This window comes from Labeo rohita, chromosome 16, assembly GCF_022985175.1.
Source record: "Labeo rohita strain BAU-BD-2019 chromosome 16, IGBB_LRoh.1.0, whole genome shotgun sequence".
In the NCBI taxonomy this organism is placed as follows: Eukaryota; Metazoa; Chordata; class Actinopteri; order Cypriniformes; family Cyprinidae; genus Labeo; species Labeo rohita.
The window spans coordinates 29,934,042-29,960,470 of NC_066884.1; the positions used below are offsets into that span (position 1 = coordinate 29,934,042).

At 36.8% G+C, this 26,429-nt stretch overlaps 1 protein-coding gene across 1 annotated transcript in view; it reads left to right on the top strand.

Annotated features, from left to right (window-relative positions):
* Nucleotides 1-26,429, top strand: part of dnah5 (dynein, axonemal, heavy chain 5) — a 110,265-nt gene that overhangs the window by 55,623 nt on the left and 28,213 nt on the right. Inside the window, exons 54-66 of the mRNA XM_051132385.1 lie at nucleotides 55-185; nucleotides 2,853-3,006; nucleotides 6,422-6,689; nucleotides 7,515-7,746; nucleotides 8,342-8,456; nucleotides 13,212-13,388; nucleotides 16,965-17,168; nucleotides 18,084-18,263; nucleotides 19,232-19,369; nucleotides 20,348-20,483; nucleotides 21,330-21,646; nucleotides 22,376-22,531; nucleotides 24,482-24,664. Coding sequence (XP_050988342.1) covers nucleotides 55-185; nucleotides 2,853-3,006; nucleotides 6,422-6,689; nucleotides 7,515-7,746; nucleotides 8,342-8,456; nucleotides 13,212-13,388; nucleotides 16,965-17,168; nucleotides 18,084-18,263; nucleotides 19,232-19,369; nucleotides 20,348-20,483; nucleotides 21,330-21,646; nucleotides 22,376-22,531; nucleotides 24,482-24,664 — 2,391 coding nt within the window. The remainder of the gene's footprint in view (nucleotides 1-54; nucleotides 186-2,852; nucleotides 3,007-6,421; nucleotides 6,690-7,514; nucleotides 7,747-8,341; nucleotides 8,457-13,211; nucleotides 13,389-16,964; nucleotides 17,169-18,083; nucleotides 18,264-19,231; nucleotides 19,370-20,347; nucleotides 20,484-21,329; nucleotides 21,647-22,375; nucleotides 22,532-24,481; nucleotides 24,665-26,429) is intronic.

Here is a 26,429-nt window from a genome sequence, read left to right on the forward strand (position 1 = left end):
TAGTGAGGTGGGATCTGTCTCCCCCTCTTTTCTCTCATCCACACTTTTCCCCAGATTTCTCGGATTATCAGAACCCCCCGGGGAAATGCCCTGCTGGTCGGTGTAGGGGGATCTGGAAAACAGAGTCTGACAAGACTAGCATCCTTCATTGCTGGCTACAAGACTTTCCAGATTACACTCACCCGGTGAGTCACCTTCACATACTCAATCATTTATACCCTCTTTATTCAAATTCACTTTTCCCCTCCAGGCAGACAGATGAAATTCCATCTGTCTCCTGTTGTTTGAGTAGTATATCTACATCATCACATGTCTAGACAATCTTTTCAATCCATCTCTTTTTACTACACAGTAATACCTTAGTTAACACAGTTATAGCAATGTAATAAACATGTGTCGTTGTAATGGCTATGTTTTTGTTTCCCATTTTTATGAATATCAAAAATTAATAATAAAAATGCTCATTTTAAAAACAATACCAATAACTGATTGGACAGACCACATCCATGGGTTAATTTTATGTTGTTGGTTTCTTTCTTTTTTATTTTTTATTGTTGCTCAGTAATAGAGTAATAGAGTACTGTTGACACAGTAGAACAATGAATCAGTGTTCATGTGGCTGACACTAGTTTGAATCCAGTTTGCAACCTTTTCTTGACCATTAATATAAATATAAAAAGATAATTTAAGTTTTTTTTTTTTTTGGTGTAATGCAGTTTAGTTGAGCTCCAGTAGATGGTATCTGTGTATAAGAGTGTTTTGGCCTTCAAATTCCAATTCAGCTCTGCTGTTGCAGACTATAAAGAGGAAAGAACCCATATCCAATCAGCTCTGCAGTCTGATTCAGACAATGAGACTAGACATTTTCAATTCAGACCCCTGTCTTCCAATGCAATTGATAATTCAGTGATAAAACTGAAAGTGGAAATATCTGCTAATCATTAAAGCCTGTAGAAAAACAGGGAGCCAACTGTCAAGTGATTCTCTTTTTTTTTATTTTTTTATGTTGACTCATTTCTGACTGTTTGGAGGGAATTGTTTTCTGATGGGGAAATGAAATATTTTGCCTGTGGCCACCTGTAATTCCATGGCACTTTTCTTTGTTTGCATTTGCGGTGATAGCAGCAAGCCTTTGGCAGTTTGACTCATATTAGAAAACTGTTTTTCATTGCTGCTTATATTTTAGAATGATATGAATAAATCTGGTGTTGATCTCAGACTGTGTATGATATTCCCCAGAGAAAACAGATGGATTTCACCTTGTTGCTTTCAAAACACAAGCTGCTTACAATTCTCTGCATCCAGGCAGCCTTTTTTCACCCAGTACCATATTTGTTTGGTACAGAGTTGTGAAAAGGCGACATGTCAGTTTTGTTCACTGTCTCACTAAATTGAAAATGTTGATGGAATTAAAAGGGCATTCTTAAAGGGGTCATTGGACTGTTTTTGTGGTGCTTAAGGAAAGCACCTTAGAAGCACGTTCTTAACATAAAAGAAACAGTAATTTCTGCTTGCTGCAATTAATTGCTTTTTTTCTGCACTAAACAAGTGGATTTCGCCAAGATATTTTCAGAGATGACAGATAAGATGTTATAGAATAATAATGTAATGAAAACCTAATGGACCTGAATTTTCGAATTTCCTTCACAAACAAAAGTAATCCACTGCGTGTAAAAATGGATTATGCCGCTTTTAAGCCACTTGTTGTTTGATTTTTCCTTCAAGTTTTACAGAATTACAGTAATTTAAATTTACATGATTACAAAAGATGCTTTTATCCAAAGTGACTTACAAATGAGAACAACAGAAGCAACAAACCAAAAAAACAGATCAATAATATGTAAATGCCTTGGAAAGTCATGGTTAGTCTAATGCAGTACACAAAAGGAAGGCTTATTTATTTATACAAATTTAAAAAAAAACAAGTAGATAGAATAGAAGAAGCATAGAGAACAGAAGTGTTAGAGGGTCAGTTTTATTAATAATAAGTATAAAAAGAAAACAAGTAGATAGAATAGTAGATAGAAGTAAATAGAATAGAAAAAGAACAGAACACTAGTGTTGGAGGGTGTGTGTGTGTGTGTGTGTGTGTGTGTATATATATATATATATATTCAGAAGTACCAGTACCCATTCAGAAGTACCAGTACACTGTAAAAAAAAAAAAAAAAACATATATATTTCAAAAAGTTGTTTCAACTTAATTATAATTTGTTACCCCTCTGTCTTAAAATGTTTTGTTTAGTCAACTTGAAATTTTTAAGTTGCTTAATGTTAATTTTAGTGACAGCTGGAATATTTTAGTTGACAAAACAACTGAAGGGAGAGGGGTAACAAATCTATTTTCTTTTTCTTTTCTTTTTTTTCACAGTGTACTTACGTAGAAACCTATACATAGTAGCCAGAAAGAAATGCTGATTTTAAAGGAAAACATCAGACTTTTGAGGCTTTTGCAGTTGAACTCTTCATACACACACACACACACAAACACACACACATATATATATATATATATACAGAATTTGTTTCATTTGTTTCATGTGTTCAAAAAATGAAAACAGCTATAGGCCAGGAAGAAGATCAAGAAGAAAAGTGCGCGATTGTTTTTTTTTTTTTTTTTTACATTTATTTTGTAGTTAGAGTTCATAGAATTTTCATATAAGAAACAAGCATTTAATTGTAAGAGAAATAAATTATTTTTTTAGAAAATCATCATTACTTGTATACCCACTGTGATTTTAAGTAAATATTTTTAATTTTACTGATTTATTTTATTTAGCTTTTTATCAACCCCAATTTGGGAAACTCTGCCAGAGAAATAAAGACTGCTGTTTTGCATGCTGTGTTTTTAGTTCCTACAACACCCTCAACCTGATGGAGGACCTGAAGGGATTGTACAGGACTGCCGGACAACAGGGCAAAGGCATCAGCTTTATTTTCACTGACAACGAGATCAAGGATGAATCCTTCCTGGAGTACATGAACAACGTCCTTTCATCAGGAGAGGTCAGAGAACCATTCTGACATCATGCTTATAGAAACACCCTTCCCCACAATCCCCACAGCATTCATACTGAGCCATTTCATGATGTTTTCAGAACACAAGCTAAAATAAGCCAAGCTACATGTGTTCCCAAGGTTGCAACGTATGTCCGCCTAATAACTCAACCTTTATTTCACTACAAATAAGTCAGATTTCCTGAGGTGCTATAATGAAAATAAACAAAGGGAGCATGTCGCCCTGTCCTCTGACAAATTACAGAGCTCATTCTGTGTGGTAATGACACACAAATAAATGGGATCTGTGAGGCACGAGATGCATTGCTTCATATTAGAGAGACAGATGGGTTTGTCAAAGAGGGGAAAAAAATAGAAGCTCTGCATCCTGGAATGTGACACCTGCCAGAGAGCATTGGCTGCACTCACTTGTTGTGGATTTTATCCATCACACTGAAACCAACAGAGCAGCATTGAGGAGGTGTTGCATTAACATGACTGCACCTCGGGGGAGAACACTGCACTACTGCAGAGCTATGGGTGGACAGAGGGATGAGTTGGATAGATAAACTTTTTTATTTAGAATTGCATTTATTGACAGACTACATTAGTAAAATATTCAAGGAAAACAATATTTATTTATTTACATTTTCAACAGAAAATGTAATTCTTATGCCTCTTGTCCTGACTAAGCTTAATCTGAAACTAAAATAATTTGTTACTATTATTAATATAAAATATTTATTATAGAAATATTGACAGAAATATAACATAATAGAAATATATAGAAATATAACAGAAAATGAACAAAAATGCAAGGGTGTATGCTATAGAAGACATAACCTGTGGAAATCTGCAGAACAATCTGCAGAGATCTGTGGGAAAATATTCCATGTGGGCCTGTAGGAAAGAGGAAGAGAGAGAGAGTAGGTAGTCATAGGGAAGACCAGGAAGAATAAAAAGCTTTACAAATAGCTAACTGTGTTAACACTATGTTCCAATGCGTCTTTCTCAACACCCCGGAATAAATAAAGGGGTTTGAGAATAATTGGCTATCATCCAAACTGCAGGGTGCACCTCTTGGGGTTTTTCGAGGCTGTCATAAAGTCTTAGAAAGGTTTTTGGTCAGCCGGGTTTGGTGGAGGTTGTTATTTCATTAATCATGCTGTTAAGTACATAAAGAGAATTGACTGCACAGGAGAAGAGCACTCGAGGACCCGGGGAGAGATGGCCCTGCTCAAGAATATTAATGAAACACACAAGCCCTCAGTTATACTGAGTATCTAAGGGTTTAGTTGGGAAACTGATGAGGCGAGATTGGTGTGTCAGTGTGGAAGACAGAGGCAATAATAAATGGAGTTCAGTGCAAGTTATTATCCAAGATTCTGAAAAGAGAGCAAAACAGCAAGATAAATCTTTAGAGGACATGACGAGACAGACTTTAGCTCATGTATTTCTCTGAGACTGAAAATGTTGTACTCATGCATCTACTCAATGTAGATGTCATGCAGCAGGAGACCTGTGTAGCCAAATTTAAGTGAAATATATTGCCTGGTTCCAGTCATGCACTAATCCATTCATAGTCCTTCTGAGAGCTTTTTGTCTCCTGACAGACAGTTGCAGCATAGTGTAATATAATAGCAATTGTCTTATACTGTACAGTGGGGCTCAGCAGCATTAAACCACTTTGAAAATCTGGGATTTAAAATGTAATGTATAACCTGAAAATAAGCTACTAAACAATGTTTTAGTGTTTTTCAAAATGTAAAACTAAGAAACTGCTTTAAACTGTTTACACTATTCCTAGGTCACTAATCAAATAAGCAAATTTGTGACACTGACCATGTCCAAAAACTTCCACTGATGCACACGAAATACTCTTTGGAACATTCTCGAATCATAACAAAGACATTTCAGTTTTATGCCAGCTTGGGTGCTGCTGAAAGTGAAAGGCGCACACTGCAATCATGTTCAGCTTTTCACTCAAATTATACTGCTAATAGTATTGTATTTAATCAAAAGAAGTATTAAATTGGCAATACACAACATAGAAGCTCTGTATCTGTAGGGGTTATAGATTTTTTTTTAACCATAATATAAATGTATGCTTAATTATACAACCTTGCATTTTGCTTACTTAAGTAGCACAGGTGTATTTGTAGCAATAGCCAAAAATACATTGTATGGGTCAAAATTATCATTATTTTTTTTACGCCAGAAATCATTAGGATATTAAGTAAAGATCATGTTTCATGTAGATATTTTGTAAATATTATTTAAAATTATTATAAAATTTTGTAAATACCGTAAATATATCAAAACTTAGTTTTTGATTAGTAATATGCATTGCAAAGAACTTAATTTGGACAACTTTAAAGGCAATTTTCTCAATATTTTGATTTTTTTGCACCCTCCAATTACAGATTTTTAAATAGTTGTATCTCAGACAAATATTGTTCTATCCTAACAATCAATGGAAAGCTTATTTATTCAGCATTCAGATGATGTATAAATCTCAGATTCCAAAAATTGACCCTTATGACTGGTTTTGTGGTCCAAGGTAACATATCTGAACTGTGTTGCGATTGGGGGTCTATTACAAATAAAACACAGTGATGAACTCAAGTAAATTCTTCTTACCACTTGAAATATCTGAACTCTAATGTACCTCAAAGGCTTGACAAGGTTCGGAGAGAATCTGCAGAGAGTTGGAGAGAAGGTGATCTGTTCAATAAATTCATTCCCAATGAATATGATCACCTCAAAGGAATTATTCACTAAATAATGAAAAATCTGCGATCCTTTATTCAGCCTTATGTCATTCCAAATCCATAATACATTTTTTCCCTCTTCTGTGGAACATGAAAGGAGGTGTTTTGAAGAAATTGGTCAGACTGTTCTTTGCCGTGCATTGCTGTATAGTAACCAGGGGCTACCAAGGTACCATAAAATCATATGACTCATGGGCTGTATTCCAAGTCTTCTAATGCCATATGATAGAAAACAAACCAACACTGAATTAAATCTCATTTAGTTTTACACATATTTAAAAATGGCGAAATCACAATCAGCTGCTATCATTGTTGACATCAAACCTGAAAATATACGACATGTTTTCATTGTATGTAAAAGAGCACTGTCTTTAGAATGTCTTCTTTTGTGGTCCATGATAGAAAGTCATATGGGTTTGGAAAGACTTAAGTATGAATAAATGATAACAGGCTTTGTATTTTTGGGTGAACTATCCCTTAAGTGATTCAGAGACTGACTAAGAACATTTAAATGTCTTCTCCCCTCCCTTGAAGGAGTGATTTTATCCCCTCAGGTGTGTCATTATGTCTAGATTGTACATTTGCTATAAATTTCCAGAGAAACCAAGGCTAGGTCTAATCTAATGAGCTGTGAAATATTCTGTCTGCCACAGGTGTCCAATCTGTTTGCTCGAGATGAGATCGACGAGATTATCAGTGACCTCATTCCAGTCATGAAGCGAGAGTTTCCACGGCGACCGCCCACAAATGAAAACCTACATGAGTATTTTATGAGCAGAGTGAGGCAGAACCTTCACGTGGTTCTGTGCTTCTCTCCAGTCGGGGAGAGGTTCCGTAATCGAGCTTTGAAGTTTCCTGCTCTCATTTCAGGGTGCACCATGGACTGGTTTAGCCGCTGGCCCAAAGATGCTCTGATCGCAGGTCAGTAATTTAAAATGTCAGACCCATGGAGGTTCAATATACCCAAGGGGAACCCTAAAATCTGGTGGTGATTCTGATGCCTTAATATAGCAAAAATATATCACATTTACATTTTTTATCACAAGTACATTTACTCAAATATGTGTGCTGGATCAAACAAGAACTAGAATGGAGCATACATGGACTGGTTTGACAGAGTGGCTATATTTCACTGCTATTTCAAAAAGTTTTGGCCCCATTTGACCCCATTTGCTTCGTGGGTACTCTATATTTACAGGGGGAATTAGACGCTCTAAAAAATGGTACTGGTGGACATTTTTGTCATTATATATATATATATATATATATATATATAAAGTATTCCAGAGCCCCAGCAGCTATAATGTATAAATTGGCTAAATCGCAGACCAAATACAATTACCTGTGAAAATCAACACTCAAACCAAGGTCTTAAAACGATAATAGTCTATTCAGAATATAGCCACCAAAATTTATTGTCAGAGTAAATGTGTGTGGCTGTACAGTATAATGCAGAAAACAAGTAATTTAGGAACGGAGCAAAATGTTCCACAAACAATGTAAATGAATCACATTTTAGAGAACATCTCTTCTGCTCTGTTAGAACTGGAGGGTTAATGTAGCTGTGAATGAAGCAATAATTTAAACACATTGAAAGATAATCAAGAAAAGCATCACAGCAATCAGTCAGAGCAAAAATGAATGTGATTGTAGCTATTGCTAGATAAACAGTTTATATGCATGTTATGCAAAGAAATTAAAAAAAAAAAAAAAGAAAACAAAAGATTTTTGTTTGTTTTTCCTCAGTGTCAGAACACTTCCTGTCCACATATGACATAGACTGCACTCCTGAGGTAAAGGGGGAAGTGGTTCAGTGCATGGGCTCTTTTCAGGATGGGGTGGCAGAAAAGTGTGCAGATTATTTTCAGAGGTACCGACGTTCCACACACGTCACACCCAAATCCTACCTGTCCTTCATCCATGACTACAAGACCATCTACAAAGAGAAGCACTCAGAGGTTCAGACACTCGCGGACAGGTCAGTGTAATCAGAAATAGAATTATATATGTCCTGAGGGGTGGATTGACTAAAGATTAAATGAAGTGTTGTGCCACTTTTGTACTTTGCATTTGTGAAAGAAAAAAAAAAAAAAGGTGCTAAACCTGGTGTTGAAATAGTGCTGCACTTTGTATATTTGAATAAAGTCATTGTCAATCCCCTTCCCAAACCCTTTTTGTAAATACAGATTCCTCATTATGGAAAAAAAAAAAAACAGGCATTTTTTGCCTGGCATAATTACTGTATTATTACTAACCAAGGAAATGAGATGGTAGATTAGATGTTGTGGTGTGATACAGCAAAATACCCACAAAGTATGCCAGATGCCAGCAATCTTTTGCATCCTGCTCAACCTACTGCAATATCTGAAACTGCGCTGTGCAAGGACCTTAGTGGGTGCAATGGTATTGTTACTCAATTTGCATAATTCATTTAGTCTATGCAAATAAACAGCACTATCAGTAGGCACAATTCATTCTTAGTGGATTCCCCCCTGACTTTCTGTAAAAATTAATTATGTAGTCTGAAACTATGTTATCGAAGACTTTCATTTCCAAGTGCATTGTTTCATTAGGATGAACACCGGCCTCCAGAAACTCAAGGAGGCCTCTGAGTCTGTTGCTGCCCTTAGCAAAGAACTGGAGGTGAAGGAGAAAGAACTTCAAATAGCCAATGAGAAGGCCGATATGGTAAATATGTTTGTTTATGATTCTGCACCTCCTAATATAACTTTCAATTCAGTTTGATTATTACAAAATTTTATTCATTATTTCTAACCGTAGTTGGCTAGTAAAAGTCAACAAAACTCTCAAAATCCTGGTCAGTTTTAACAGAGGCCTCTTAGGAGTGTGTCAGCTCCCCTGTCCACTTATTTCTGTGCACAGTGGAGTGCTTGAGTCATCATCCGAAAAATGAAGTTTCCAGGCAATATTGAAGTTCTTGGTTTGTTGTACAGGGACAGGAGTACAAAAGGCTTATTACTCAGATATCAGCATGTTTGTGTCCTAGGGGAAAAGAATAGTTGTCCTTAAAATAAATGACAGACTATAGGCCTGAAGTTTTTATGACTAACATATTATGCTGGTCGGCTTGTTCAGATTGACAGTACGCTCTCTTTGAAGACAAGTGAATATTTGAAGATTACAAGCAGGTGTGTTTGTATTAGGGATGGAACTCTGCAGAATAGGTCTAAATTGACCATATTTACACTAGATGATGTATTTTTTCCACAGGGTTTTGAAACTGTTTTGTACTGACAGCAGTTTTAGCGCTTAGTGACACCGGTTTGCTGTACTGTTGGTTGTTTGTAGGTGTTCCTACTGTTGGATGACAGGGCTCCAGAGAGAGGAGTATTCAAGTTGCAGAGTAAAATAATATTTTTTTTTAACATGAAGAAACAAGGGCTAGACAAGATCACGTCCACATAGCCATTAAAAGGAGAGCAGTCTGCACAGGAGGATAGGGATGACGGTTGATGAGGCAGAAGATCAGCTGGCAGTGGTGGCAGGTGAGGCAGGGAGAAGTGGAGAGGGGATGAAACGTTGGGATAACGAAGGCAGTTCAGCAGCCAGGAAGATGGGGAAACTGGAAAAACAAAATAAATAAGTAAATAAATAGAATCAAATTGTAGGCAGACCACCATGGAGAAAAAGGTGAAATAAAAAGGGGAAAATCAGAAAATCTGAAAGAGGAATGTTGAAGAAAAAGAAGAAAATAAAATAATTAAGAAAGGAAAAATCTAAATTTAATTGGATATGTAAGCGGGAGCTTTATGAAAAACATGATCCAAAGCTTTGATCAAAATGAAATAAATACATAAATAAATACTAGATAACTGTTGTAGATAAGATTAGAAAGCAAGACATGAATGACTAAATGCAAAACACAATCTAGTTTAGGACAGGAAAAAAAAAAATTTAATATATATAAAATATATATAATTTATATATTTTATAGGGAATATAAAATATAAAGGGAAAAATAACAGGTGAGGATGGTAATGAAGTAACAAGACAGAAAGAGGGCTGGAAAACAACTGACAGTTAAACACTTGGCTAAACACAACAGAACACAAACACCATGAACAAAAACCTGTGGTTGGACAAATACAATAGCCATGCACCCCAAATGAACAAAGACACAAATACAACTGGATCTGTCAAACCAGCATCCTGACACTGGATAGCTTTTGATAATCTGATCACAAATGAAATGTATTGCTGGTAAAAGTAAGATCTAATTTTATTTAACAATAAGACACTCAAAAGCACTTTTTTTTTTCCTTTTCAAGGCCTCTATAGATAATCAAAACATGGCATTTTAAAGCTGTTTATTTCATATAATCATTTAGATGTCCCAATGCAACAATGTGATGTTGCAACATCACATTGCGGTAACTTGTCAGAACTGATACAATCACAGATTTCTCACGATGTAAGAACTGACATTAATGATCTATTAAAGTTAAGGTTCTTATACTTTATTGTCATTCAAACCTTACAACAGTGCTCAATGGTTTTTGTGAATGAAAATTGTTGCAGTTCCAAATGTTTTTGTACTCACTTTTTTTTTTTTTTTTTTTTTGCATCGGAACAACACAGAAAACAGAGAAGAAAAGAAAAATCTGATACAATTCCACACAGAACCCAAAAAATGCACTGGACAAAATTATTGGCACCCTTAACTTAATATTTGTTAGCATCTCCTTTGGAAAAAATAACTGAAATCAATCGCTTACTGTAACCATGAATGAGTTTCTTACACCTCTCTACTGGAATTTTGGACCACTCTTCTTTTGCAAACTGCTCCAGGTTATTCAGATTTGAAGGATGCCTTCTCCTAACTGCTGTTTTGAAATCTCTTTACAGGTGTTCTATGGGATTCAGATCTGGACTCATTGCTGGCCATTTCAGAACTCTCTAGCATTTGTTTGTAACCATTTCTGAGTGCTTTTTGAAGTGTGTTTCGGGTCATTGTCGTACTGGAAGACCCATGACCTCTGGTGGAGACACAGCTTTCTGACACTGGCCATTACGTTGTGCCCCAAAATTCTTTGGTAATCACACAGTTCACACAGTCAAGGTATCCAGTGCCAGAAGCAGCAAAGCAACTCCAAAACATCTTTGAATGGGACAGTGTTCTTTTCTTTGAAGGCCTCATTTCTTTTTCTGTAAACGGTGCCATGATGTCCTTTTCCAAAAATCTCTACTTTTGTCTCATCTGTCCACAGTACGTTCTCCCAGAAGGATTGTGGTTTTGTCACATTTTGGCAAACTCCAGTCTTGCTTTTTTTTATGCAGTGGTGTCCTGTTGGGTCTTCTACCATAGTGTCCATAGTGCGAGCTGATACTGTTGTACTGTGTCTGCAGATCAGCTTGAATTTGTTTGAAAATTAATCAGGGATCTTTATCCACCATTCGAACAATCCTTCGTTGTAATTTTTCATTATTTTTGCTCTTCTATCCACATCCAGGGAGGTTAGCTACAGTGCCATGGGCTGTAAACCTCTTGATGATATTGCGCACAGTGGACACTGGAACATTAAGATCTCTGGAGATGGACTTGTAGCCTTGAGATTGTCCATCTTTTTCCACCTTTTTTTTTTTCTCAAATCCATAGACAATTCTTTACACTTTTTTTCTTTTCTCCATGCTCAGTGTGACACAAAATACAAAGGCTGAGTCAGCTTTTCTCCTTTTTAACTGGTTGCAAGTGTGATAACTATATTGCCCACACCTGTTACTTGCCACAGGTGTGTCTAAATACAAATTAGAAATCAATTTGTCCAGTCCATTTTTGAGTTCTGTGTGAAATTTTTGTGTTGTTGCAGTGCAAACAAAAACAATAAGCAAGCGAATACCACAACATTTGCAATTGGAATAATTTTCTGACAGAATTTCTGCCTATATTTTTGGCCATGACTGTATATATATATATATAACAATACTATATATATATATATATATATATATACAGTAGAACAATACAATTACTATACATAGTGAGGATAGTGCACAAATAGGTGTATTGCACATAATTACACTGTGAGTGTATGGTCAATACTGCTAATAATGTCAGAATAGAAGAACCCACATATAGGATTCAGCCAGTCTGCACATATATATCAGCAGTCCATCAGGTAGCAGCATAGGGAAAAATAACATAAATGATTCAATCGGTCTATACCTATAAATCAGCAGTCCCGCAACCAGCATATCTGTGGATGTCAATGTGAATTGAGTCAAATTGCTTGTGGAAAGAAGCTATTTCTAAATCTGGCAGTCTTGCATTGCATACTTGCATAGTGTTTGCCAGAAGGCAGAAGGGTGAACAGTCCATTGGTGGGATGGGTGGAGTCACTAATTATTTTGGTGGCTCTACTAAGTCAGCGTGACAGATGTAATTCCTTTATAGAAGGTAGGGAGGTCCTCATGATTTTCTCTGCTGTCTTTTCCACTCTCTGGATAGATTTCTTGTCTGCAGCCATATAGCTACTATACCAAACTGAGAGGCAGCTGATCAAAATACTCTGTTGTGCCTATGTAAAAGGTTGTAAGGACAGGTGTGGGAAGGTTTACTCTCCTTATCTGCCTTAGGAGAATAAACCTTCTCCTAAGGCAAAGATGATCTGTCTTAATTGCTGGTCTTCTCTTCAGCTAATATACAAGCAGTCTCTCGTTAGACAGGCTCAGAAGACAGTTCTCCATAGTATTTTTTTAGTTACTATCTCCTAGTAGAAGATTTAGGAGTCCCCAAGAGAAGACTGAACTGGTAATGCTCAGTGACCAACACTATAAGTAATATTTAATATGGGTCCAAGGGACTGTACAATATTTTAACGAATATTCACAGTGAATTCTCTGTTTTCTAAATCCATGTTATGCATCTTATTGTCAACAATTCATCAGTGCATAGGCTTCTTTTTTTTTTTTTTTACTGAGAGGAATTTTTGATTTTGTAATGTTTAATTAAAAGTTGAAATCAACATACCTCTCCCAGGTGATGTATACAGAATTTGAACAATAAAAGCTTATACCTAGCTTGCGTTCATCTCAAAATGCAATCCACAACAATACATAAAACCAAGTCCCCACCCTACAGTTTTCCTTTTACATCACAATACAGAACAAAAGATTTGTTGCTACTTCTGTTTCATCATGACTTAGCAGCACCATCATGGTGTTTGCATGGTATTTTAGTCAATCTACTACATTCTATTCTGTTCTAAATGAAATTCGTCATGCTGCATAAACCTTGAAAGTATCCATTCGGTAAAAGAACTGCCTCCCAGTCACAGGCTAACTAAAGATCAATACTGTGCTCTGAAACATTAGGATGACAAATTAACAGCCCTAGGCTCAGCATTATAGCATGAATAGCTAGAGGTATTACAACATTGATATTACTGTTTTCATTTTCTTTTTTCTTTCTCATTTTTGTTTCAGGTATTGAAGGAGGTGACTGTGAAAGCTCAGGCTGCTGAAAATGTCAAAGTCGAAGTTCAGAAGGTCAAAGATAAAGCACAAGCCATAGTGGACAGCATCTCTGCAGATAAAGCCATCGCTGAAGAGAAGTTAGAGGCAGCAAGGCCTGCTCTGGAAGAGGCTGAGGCAGCACTACAGGTTAGGAACAATATGGAGCGATTACATGGCAACATTGGAGAGGAGGGAATGAGAGGAGTGTGATGTTCATGGGGCATTATGGTGCCTGCAGCTTCAGTGTAATTACATGCTGCCTGTGAGGGTGTAAAAATAGACCGTGTGATGGCAGGGTTGCTGTAGGGGGTCTCATAGCGAGCAGGGGTCTGACAGCAGACGCCTCTAACCAACTCTACACACCCACTCAATCATATAACCACCCAAACACATACTCCACCTCTTCCCTCCACCACCTGCCCACTGTGTCACTCCCATAAATTTGTCCATAATGTATCCCACCTTTCTGGGACTCTTTCTTTTTTCTGTTTTCATTTTTCTGTGCACATTCCAATATGTCTGCTCTAGACGACTCAGATCACTTCCAGATTAGTTGGAGCGCTATTTCAATAATATTAATAACTAAAATTTAGCTGCTTGCTTTTAGCACATTACTATAGCTTATACATGTGATGTGTTAAAATATACTTTTTTTATTTGGGAAAATATTCTAATCAGGCATTTTATACATTTTGAATAATTTATCAAGACACCCACATATTAGAAACACTTCTGTATGTTGAGTTTCCTAAAGCTTCTAAAGCCATCAGTATATCAATTTCAAACAAAATCAGGCCAAGACCAAGTTTGTTTCACATGTATTTCCTAAGAAAAGGAACGAGATGCTACATCATGGTGTTGATGCTATGGAAACATCTTCAGTGTAACTGGTGTCTGAAGCATGTGTATACACAGCAATCCTGATTGGCTACGGCAGTCATATGACGTCACTGGAAGCACTGGCACACTATAAAACAGCGCCCACAAAAACGGCATCTGCTTTGAGTTGTCTGATGGATAATGTGCAGACATGCCTGAAGTATGGCAATGTGATGCAGCATCTTGTTCTCTTGTCAGGGAACCGAGTTTTATACCTGAGATGTTCCCTTTTGAGGGAACAACGTGTCAATGTGTTGACACTATGGGAACGTTAATACCCACTATGCTAATATACTGAATAAATGCCGCCGCTCAATATTCCTTAATACTTACTGAGTGGGGGCGAACCCACACCCAGGCTAGTCATAAGACCAGATCTGTAGGAAATTTCAAAGAAGAATTCCTGCTAGGAGCCCCTAGTAGCAGAGCTTCGAAGAAGACCACAGCCTCAGCTGCATCCACCAACAACTTAGAATCTGGAAGAGGGAAGTCCACTGTAAGCTGCATTAGCTGTCCCAGGCTTCAGCATTTTTTTTTTTTTTTTTGTGAAGCTTTTTAAAAGCAACCCAACCAAGGGAGCCCTGCTCTCAAGTGCCCACTCTGACCCTCAGTATTCCTAAAAGGAGAATAGCAAAAGTACTTTAAGAAGATCCAGCCTGAAAGGGAAGCAGACAAAAGAGTGAAGTGCCTGTGATGACTCAAACAATCTCACACTCTGCAATCACCCTTTCCACGTGGACCACCAGGAAAGCATGCGGACACCATCACCTCAGAGCTTTAGCTCGAGCTGGAGGGGGCAACAGAGAATGTGGGATTGTAATGGCTATTTGCAAAGCCACTTTCTTCTCTGTCCTCTGCCTTTCCCTGAACATTACCTTAACACAGGGGACTGAAAGACTTTTACCTACGATCCACCAAGGGAGCACGCTGCATGTATAAGCAAGTCTCTTAAGGAAGTGAGCTGACATGTTCTTGTCTAGACTAAGGACTGGAGGGCAGGACTGAGAGAGTGGGTTGCAAATATCATCCTACTACCTCTGTGCTATGTAGCCCTTATTGGCTGATGGGTGCTCATACTTAACTCTATTCTAGCAAGGAACGTGCTGACACCAGGCAATTACTTCCAAACTAATGTGTTAGGGGGGGGTAACAGAATAGAAGAGGTGTACTTTGTGGCTCGGCCTTTTTTAACCTGCAAATCTTCTTTGGTAATTTCTTCCATTCATTCGAGGTCAGAGATGAGAGCTTGTTGTATTTGTAATTGAAAGACACATATTTACATACTCATCTAAACACAAAATTAACAAAAGCCCCTTGACGTTGCTGACATGCTCACAGCAAAGTTCTATTTCATTAGTTTAGAGGTAAAAGAAGATTGAAATACCTCATCATCAGTATACTATTAAACAAAGTGCTTATATGAATATGCTTCACATTTTCCTCTCAGTAACAAAATAAACAACAAAAATGGCATAAGTAAGAAAACAGCAGTTAAGAAAAGGACTGATTATAGATATGGTGTAAATATGCACAAGTTCTGCGATTTGACACTACACTCCTGTTAAATCAGGTCATATTTATGTAGCACTTTATACAATAAGCAGTTTTAAAGTGTTAATCATGAACAAACCGGAGAAGATATCTGTCAAAGAAGGCAAAGCCACAAAGCACACCTACCTATTATGTAATTGCAATGGACCAACAGTAGTTTGAAGGTATTTACCAGCTTAGGTACATTTTCTAAAAAGTTCATTTTAGCAAGCTATTTTGAACTCCAAACAAAATTAGTTTTGGCCTTTTCAGAATTAAGACGCACTAGTATGTTCTTTGATCTCCCTTGATATATATCAGGGCATTAAGGGTCATAAACCTCCCTATTTTAGCCCTAGCCATCAGTCACACCTCGGTTTTGAAAAAGATTCAAAAATGGAATAATGGAAAAATTCAAAAGGGAAAAGTTAGGAGATGTTGGGGTGGGAAGAGGGGAGGGGTATAGAATGAGGCCTTCTCTCTTCCCACCCTACAATTTACACCAAAAACCAAGATTATTCGGGACATATAGAATATATTGTAAGTTTTTTTTTTAATCAAATAAATGAATACTAATTTTTTTCACCACAGTATTAAAAAAATCTGTATATTGGAATTGATCATATGACACTGAAGACTGGAGTAATAGCTGTATATAGATATTGTTTCTCCTCTACACCTTCTTTCACTTCTGTCCTTTCATATCTGTCTTGTCTGTTTTCCCATTCTTATTTCTCTCTTTCAGTGTTTTATCACACCTCTCTTTACCACTTCCCTTTTATCCAGTCCCACTGCCACTCTTCTTTACCCTCTGTATTACCATATATACCCCCTCTTCAGTTCATACCATACCCTAGAACAGTGTTTCCCAACCCTGTTCCTGGAGGCACACCAACACTACACATTTTCCAACTTTTCCTGATCAAACACACGTGAATCAACTCATCATCTCGTTAGTAGAGACTCAAGGAACAGAAATATATTGGTCAGATAAGGGAGACATCCAAAATGTGCACTGTTGGTGTGCCTCCAGGAACAGGGTTGGGAAACACTGCCCTAGAACACCTCGCTGCACTATCCTATCCACTGGTTCACAGCTTTATACATCTTTCTACTTTATTCGTATGAGATAAGATAAATTCATCATGTATTGCTCATTAAGCAAATGCGTGTTAAACTTTGTCAACCATGAGCCATAACAGCTGCCACTCAGATTAATAAATTATTCAAAGAGCTGCCTCATACTAGTTGATATGTCAGAATGTTAACAAGATGTCTAATTCTGTATTTCTTTCCCTGTTTATCTGTAAACAGACTATAAAGCCATCAGATATTGCCACGGTGCGAACACTGGGCAGGCCGCCCCACCTCATCATGCGTATTATGGATTGTGTGTTGTTGCTCTTCCAGAGGAGAGTAAATATGGTGAAAATTGATCCTGAGAAAAACTGCACCATGCCCTCCTGGCAAGAATCACTCAAACTCATGACTGCTGGCAACTTCCTGGGTAGTCTACAGGTACACATCTTAATACATAGACCATTCTTTGTATTTTTACACTTAGATTATATAACTTGTCATATATAGTGAAGGTAAGCCGCACTAAAAACAGTGCTATTTAGTTTATTTCATCTTCATCTTCACAATTAAACAGGGCCTTTTCTCTGTTATGAATTCTATGTAAATGTACTCTTAACATGTGAAAAAGTAACTGTGATTTGCTGTGTAGTTTTAACTACTTTTTTCTTTAGTGTCAGCCCACTGCAAAACTTATGAAAGACTAATCAAATCTATCGTGTTTTGTTTATTACTCCACTGTGACCAATGCATAGACCAATTTGAACACTGTGTTGTTGATATGTATGAACGTGTGTTATTTATAAGTAGTGGCGGGCAATTAAGATATAGCACCACTGTAATAGTAACCACTAGGACAATTAGTAGTACCACTATTGATACCAATATTGCATTTTTGAAGAAATAATTTTTCCTTATGTTCATTATTAACTGGAAGGAAGGAGGGAAGGAAGGAAGGAGTGTGCAAGACTTGTGCTTGTAATGGAATCCTCTTTGATTTTTGGCATTGCACTTAATTTCCAAAGCCAACAGATGGTGTGACAGTAATTAGGTTTTTAGTGGACAGAAAATCCCTTGGACAAAACCCAGTTAAAATATTGGCACAAACAAGTTCAGCTCTGACAGCTAATCAATACAGCATCTTACACATAAATTATACCAATATATCTTGTAGAGCACTTTTTAAAAGTTGTCTGTTTGCTTGTAAGATAAGGTTCCATACATAATCTGTATCTATACAGAAATCAGAGCTACAGATATCAAATAATATTGCCATTTTCAGGAGCATAGTATCAAGTATGTTCCATATACTGTACACCGCTATTGTTTTGCTCCAGCTTTTGTTTTGTCCTCCAGCAATTCCCCAAAGACACCATCAATGAGGAGGTGGTGGAACTCCTTTCTCCATACTTTGACATGGCAGACTATAACATAGAAACAGCCAAGAGGGTGTGCGGCAATGTTGCAGGGCTTTGCTCCTGGACCAAAGCAATGGCTGCCTTCTTCTCTATCAATAAAGAAGTGCTTCCTTTGAAGGTAAGATCACTTGATTATTTTTACATGATGCATCCTTGTCATGTTCTCAGGTTTTCTTTATTAATATTTAAACAGCAACAACTGTTAATCTGTCAAAACTATAGATCTGTGAAATATTATTAATATTTGATGATTCTTTACCATTGGTAATTATTATTTTCTCATCTTTTGACGTAAGTGCTTACTTTCAAACAGTCGCCTTATGCCTCAAATGGACACTTTTCAAATATCACAAGAAATACCAATTGTAGTTTCTTTTACTTCATGTTTGTTAGCTTCAATAATATACTCCCAGTACAAGTTGACAAGTTAACCTTTGGCAGATGTATTAAGGAGCTCTAAACGTACAATTCTGTCTACCCCTGTCCCCAAAACATTTATTGTACCTTCTTTGGACTTGTAATAGCAAGTAAGAAATAATGTCTGTTTAAAAATATCAAACATTTCATGGGGCCTTAAATTCTGTTATTCAAGGGCATAATTTGAGTCTATCATTGGCAATTACTTTTTTAAAAATCAATTTAAAGTCAATTTAAAGAGTTTACAAATGCACAGTTGCACACAGTTGCTGTACAATGTGAACTGTAATAAACACTCAGTGTCAGTCAGGGACTGCATATTGTGACTAAAATTACTGTGTGCAATTGTAATTTTATTTATTTGCTTATTTATTTGTTTGTTTCCTTTATAAAAAAGGAAGACAAAAAAATTTCTCACTCCCACTATTACATTCTCACTCACACTGCCACTGGCTGATTTTAATGCCTTACACACATTATGCCTTACATACATTGAGTCAGAATTGCACTATAAACGTTTATATGGGTTATTCAGTAGTCTCTTTACTTTGGTACAGTTTATACACAAATCTACTCCCAGTTTTCTCGACTAAAAAATTCCTTGCTTTAACCTGCAGTTGTCTAGGAGATGGATCGTTTTACAAAGGTGTCTTTCTTCATCATCCTCAGGCTAATCTGGCAGTGCAAGAGAACAGGCTGGCCATAGCTAATGTGGACCTCCAGAAAGCCCAGGCGGAACTAGATGCTAAGCAAGCAGAACTGGATGTAGTTCAGGCTGAGTATGAGAAGGCCATGATGGAAAAACAGGTAACCACTATGTTGCAGGGGTGTTCAGTCCAGCTTCTGAAAGGTCACTGCCCTAAATAAACATACCTGAACCATCTTCCCAGGGTCTCCAAAATTACTAGAAACTTCCAGGCAGGTTGGGGAAAGTTGGCACTAAACTAGAACATTTTCTCTCCGGCTTTAGGACTGGACACCCCTAGCTTAGGGTCAAAGCTATGTCATCATCATGACACAAATGATCTAAAAATAAGGGTTTTAATTGGGTTTGATAAGTAACACTAAATTAAACCAGAGAAATCACTGACAAATGTTTGTTAATTATCTTTGCCTTAAATTCCAGCTATAGCTCAAAGAAAATGAATCCAGATTTTTCCACTTTTCTAATTATTCTGTGAAAAATGGTGAATCAGATGCCATTTAGTGCCTGAAGTAAATACCCAATCACTAATTAGTATTTTTGCATAAAATTGAATGTAATGAGCAATTTTGTATACAAACCTGAAACCATCTTGCAAATGAATCATTCAGGCTTGTACTCTGTGTGCCTCTACAAAATTAATACTAATGTTATAAATGGTTTGAAGCAAACATCAATGTTCCCATTCACAATATATAACAAGCCTTACTAACATTGGTAATTGTGTAATTAACAGCTTGACAGACTGATCCTGGTGTTGATTTACATCAGACCTGATCATACATACCTAAGAGAACAGACTTTACGAATGATAATGATTGAATAAAAACATTGTCTTTAAACTTTAAATTTGCTGGTTTCCACACATTGAAAGTTTACACTGGGAATTAAAATGAAGAAAGGCTGAAACAGGTGTCCTGAGAAATCACACTATTATTTATTAAATGATAAGGCAACTTAAATTTTGTTAGCTCACATTAAATGACACCGAATTAAACTGACAGTCAGTAAATGTGAACAAGCACAGCTGCACAGTGACAATTCTTTTTTTTTTTTCTTATCATCTCACTCTTTTTTCACAGACTTTACTGGAGGATGCAGAAAGGTGTCGACACAAGATGCAAACCGCTTCTAGTCTGATCAGTGGGCTGGCAGGAGAGAAGGAGCGTTGGACACAGCTTAGTAAAGAGTTTGCTGCTCAGACCAAACGACTAGTTGGTGTGTTTTTCTTCAGGCAGTTTTTCCTCTTTAAGAGTTTTTACCATTATATAATTTGGTTGTCTTTGTAAATTACTTTGAAAGTAATCAGCTTTCAATCCCAGATATTCACCCAAAAGTTTTACAGAAACATTAAGAATGAACTTTCATATATTAAAATCATTATTTTAAATATAAACTGCAAAGATATTATATCAAAACAGCTTATTGGCAGTGTTTATAGTATTAGCAGGCAAGCATCGTTATTACTGTAGTTGTGTATATTTGTGCTATAAAAATGATGTGAAATCAGTGCAACTTTTTATAATTGAACAAACCGTTTCAACCTAGTACTTGATTAAAAAAAGGCAAATCTCACATAACAGAGACTTGGAGGTGGACTGTTTTGACTTTGGTAGCAGCCAGCTACCGTTGTCATAGGAACCACCCAAAAATCCCTAGAGCATAGAGCATCCCTCATCCTACACCGTCTGTGGTATAGAAGTGAATGATACCTCAAATCTTTCAACTTGTTGTATAGTGGATTGTTATTACATGTTCTAGTTTTGGGACAATTTATGTTAAGAGAGTGATAATATGAGTGAAGGAATCCAATTGACTTACACTGATGAAGGGAGCCTAGCCATATAAAAGGTTCAGAGTATTAGAAGAATGGACTTTTTTTGACTTGGGCTAGTAATCAACCACCATAGCAACATCCTAGCAACTACCCAGATCACCCTAGTAATTTCACTGCAATGCACTAAAACATATAGCAGTATATTAAATTGTAAAACCACATGACAGTGAGACAGTGAGTTTCACTCTATTCTTTTAATTTCTTATCGTTACATTTCTCATACTCAGGTGACGTGCTGCTGGCTACAGCCTTCCTGTCCTACTCAGGGCCTTTTAATCAAGAGTTCCGCAACCACCTTCTCACTGATTGGCAGAGAGAAATGAAGTCTCGTCGGATTCCTTTTAGGGCTAATCTGAATCTTACTGAGATGCTGATTGACGCTCCCACAGTAAGTGAATGGAACTTACAGGGGCTGCCCAATGATGACCTGTCCATCCAGAATGGGATTATTGTTACAAAGGCTGCCAGGTTTCCCCTGCTGATTGACCCCCAGACCCAGGGAAAGATCTGGATCAAGAACAAAGAGTCCAAGAATGAACTTCAGGTAACTGCTTAGAAGGAAAAGCTTGAACATTAATGGCAATATGATTTGGAATTTTTATTTATTTATTTTTTTTTATGTAAAATCAAAATATCATAATGCTGTTGTTGTATATTGCTTTAAAATTCTGCATAAAATCCACTTTATTATGCTACACTGCCAATAGAAAAAACACCTTATTTACTGAAATTACTAGAAAGTGTTGCTATTATAAGTAAAGGTACAATAACTTGACACAATATACCTCTGAACATTAAGAAGTTTAACTGTAACACTTTAGTATAGGGAATAATTCTCACTATTACCTAGTTACTTAGCATGTCTATTACTGACATATTGGCTGTTTATTAGTATTTATAAAGCACCTATTCTGCATGACCATATTCTACATCCTAATCCTACCCAATACCTGAACTTAACAACTACTGTACTAATTATTAATAAACAGCAAATTAGGAGGATATTGAGGCAAAAGCTGTAGTTAATGGTTTCTTAAATATCGAGAACTGGACCTTAAAATAAAGTTTGACCAGTTTAGCGTCTATATATTTATGCTAAAATTTAATTGACTATGCACAGCTTGCATTGATGAATGGTTTCTTTTTAAGAGGTCAGACCAGACACTCTTTCAGAGGTATGCCCTCATAACAAATAGCCTCCTCCTCAGGTAATAACTTTCCCCTGTGGCAGAACTTGAGCTGGGTCAGTAAAGAGGTCTTCCTGTTTTCACAGATCACCTCACTGAATCACAAGTACTTCAGAAACCATCTAGAGGACAGTTTATCTCTAGGGCGTCCCCTACTTATTGAAGATGTTGGAGAAGAACTGGATCCTGCCCTGGACAATGTCCTGGAGAAAAACTTCATCAAGACAGGGTTCACATATAAGGTATGTTTAAAAGGGCTTAATAAGCAAAAATAAATAAATAAATAAATAAAAATCATTACTCATTAATCACACATTATTGTAGTAAGTATAAAAGGCAACATTTAAGATTATAGTACAATTTTGCTGTCCAATAAATACATTTATTTATAATTTTTGTAAGCATTTAATTACTTTTAGAATATTTTGTTTCCTTTCCAGAAGGTTATGCAGCTCTATTCACTGACTCAAGAGTTTTATGTTTTATTTTATGCCTTATTTGTGCAAGATACCAAAAGCATAATGATTATATTGGTATTTCCTCTGTACTTTTCAATCAAACTTTATCATATATAAATCAACAATATAATGCTTGTTTGGGAGAAAACAGGGACATTATCATTAAAGGGAACTTCATTGTCCTCAGCAGTTATTTTCCAAAAAAATGTTGCCTTCTCTTTCATTAAATTTTTGCTAGGAAATGAACAAAATTGCTTTACGTAATTAGAAAATACTGTGCATTTGTACAGAACCTCTGCTCCTTCTTCTCATTGTTTTTTAAGTTAAATTATAGAGCAAATGAGTGATCATGTTCAAGATTGTCTCCGTCATTCTTGGTAAGATATTTATAGCATACAAAATCATAGACAAGAAGGACATAGCAAGTACTCTGAAAGAGCAGTTGTTTTACATTAGCTTAGAATTAAGATCCTGAAAAAGGACATAAAAATCAACAGATCCTCTGTGCTGTTCCTTTTCCTGGTCAGGGTGATGACACCAGCTGCCCAGACTGTTTACTGCTAGTGCAGTACACGATTGAGAGTGACAGTTGTGATTTTTCATGTATCTTTCTTTGTCAAATATCCAGTCGCTCTAAAAACGTGACGTTGTTTCAACATCACACACAAGCAGCTGCTTCACACGTTCAAAAAAGAAGTGGAAATAGCAAGCAGCGGAAAAAGCTCTGACAGGTTTAAGTAGTCAGCTCTATTAATACAAAAGTGTGAACACCTGATCACACGGTTTATATAGCAGAGGCTGAATGGGAGACGTTGACGTTGTTTTATCATTGTCAAACCACTGCATAATAATCACGTCACAGCCCTGTTCATTCTATTTTCACTAATTGGCATGGAAATAAAATGAGTTACTCCCTGTTGAGATAATCGGCATATAATTTTAAACAACTTCACTAACACCTTTTGTGTTAGGAAGGTCATTAACACAGCTCTATTTAGCAACCTCTCTAAGGATCTTTTAATGTTCAAATCTTTATTCTTAAAGAAATAGTACACCCAAAAAATGAAAATTTTGTCATTAATTACCCTCATGTCATTCCAAACCCGTAAGACCTTTGTTCATCTTTGGAGCACGAATCAAAATATATTTTATGAAATCCGGCAGCTAATACAAAGTCAAAAATAACAACTTTATTCAACAATTTCTTCTCTTCCACCACAAATCCGGTTTCTGCGTCAGAATGACGACTTCTGCTTCAGCAGCACCACATGCAGTCGAAGACTGACAATGAAGAGAAGAAATTGTTGCATAAAGGCATTATTTTTGTTATTTTTACACACAAAAAGTATTCTCCTAGCTTCGTAAAATTAGGACTGAATCACAGATGTCACATAGACTATTTTAACGATGTCCTTACTACTTTTCTGGGCCTTGAGCGTGGTGGTTGCGTTGCTGTCTGTGTGAGGTTAGAAAGCTCCCGGGTTTCATCAGAAATATCTTAATTTATGTTCCAAAGATGAACAAAGGTCTTACAGATTTGGAATGACATGAAAGTGAGTAATTAATGACAGAATTTATCCCTTTAATATTTTATAAATTGTGTATCTTGTAATATGAAACTCTGTCATCCTCCAGTGTGTTTACTCTTCAATTACAAACAAGTATCTTTTCATATTTGTGTCAGAGCAGCTCTTCACCTAGAGTTTTGAATCTTTGACTCATTCTTGTCATCAGGTGAAAGTAGGTGATAAAGAAGTGGATGTGATGAAGGGTTTCCGTCTCTATGTGACCACCAAGCTGCCCAACCCAGCATACACTCCTGAGATCAGTGCACGGACATCCATTATCGACTTCACTGTAACTATGAGGGGTCTGGAGGATCAGCTACTGGGAAGAGTTATTCTCACTGAGAAGCAGGTATGTTCCTTTTGAAAGTGAACTTGTGTGTTAAAAATCTGTGTACTAATGATCTGAAATGTGTGTTAGAGGGCTATCTGAAACTTTCATATCTTAGCTTATGAATAGTAATTACATGATGTAACGTTCGACCATTACTCCTTGCTGAAAGGCAGGTAAGTGGCCACTACTAGCCAAAGTAGATTACCACTCAAGGCTTGAGCATTCATTCAGTCTGCTGTCAAAATGACAAGTGGGTGTTTTTTTTTTGAGGGGGGTGGTTAACAATAAATATATAACAATTTAACAATAACAATTTTTGATAATGTTTGACATTCATTGTGAAGCTTTACCTTTAGAATGTAAAGCCATGCTTTATAAAAGGATATTTAAACCTTTTAGTGGTGCATTTAAAGACATGCTTTTTTCAGTTATAGCCTGGTATTCCTCATGAAGGTGCCTATGGCCCTACATGAAAACAACAACAACAAAAAAGACATTATTCTATGGCACAGCAAGCAAGAGGGAGAGAGTCCTTCAGTCATTTTTAGGGTCACTGGACATCTCTGTACACTGGAAGACTGCTAACAGTCAACATAGTCACAGAGACTCAAGGGTTTTAGCTAATAAATCTCTGTTGTTCCATCCTCAGCACTGCAAAAATCATTCCTTGTAAAATATTGATTCACTGAAAAAAAAAAAAAAACTGGTTATTTCATTACAACTACTAAGTATATCCAACCATACCCAGATACATACAGTACTATCACGTTAAACCAAATCAAATCTAAAATGCTTGATTGTTATTTCTTCAAAAAACGTAGCACACTGACCAAATACACTGACCAAAATTATAAACGCAACACTTTTGTTTTTGCCCCCATTTTCCATGAGCTGAACTCAAAGATCTAAGACTTTTTCTATGTACACAAAAGGCCTATTTCTCTCAAATATTGTTCACAAATCTGTCTAAATCTGTGTTGGTGAGCACTTTGCCGAGATAATCCATCCACCTCACAGGTGTGGCATATCAAGATGCTGATTAGACAGCATGATTATTGCACAGGTGTGCCTTAGACTGGCCAGAATAAAAGGCCACTCTAAAATGTGCAGTTTTATCTCACAGCACAATGCCACAGATGTTTTGAAGTTTTGAGGGAGTGTGCAATTGGCATGCCGACTGCAGGGATGTCCACCAAAGCTGTTGCCCGTGAATTGAATGTTCATTTCTCTACCATAAGCCGTCTCCAAAGGCGTTTCAGAGAATTTGGCAGTACATCCAACCGGCCTCCCAACCGCAGACCACGTGTAACCACACCAGCCCAGAACCTCCACATCCAGCATCTTCGTATATGACAACGTGTTCCAGTTCCTGCCAATATCCAGCAACTTCGCACAGCCATTGAAGTGGAGTGGACCAGCATTCCACAGGCCACAATTAACAACCTGATTAACTCTATGCGAAGGAGATGTGTTGCACAGCTTGAAGCAAATGGTGGTCACACCAGATACTGACTGGTTTTTGGACCCCCCCAATACAGTAAAACTGTATTTTAGAGTGTCCTTTTATTGTGGTCATCCTAAGACACACCTGTGCAATAATCATGCTGTCTAATCAGCATCTTGATATGCCACACCTGTGAGGTGGATGGATTATCTCGGCAAAACAGAAGTGCTCACTAACACAGATTTAGACAGATTTGTGAACAATATTTGAGAGAAATAGGCCTTTTGTGTACATAGAAAAAGTCTTAGATCTTTGAGTTCAGCTCATGAAAAATGGGGG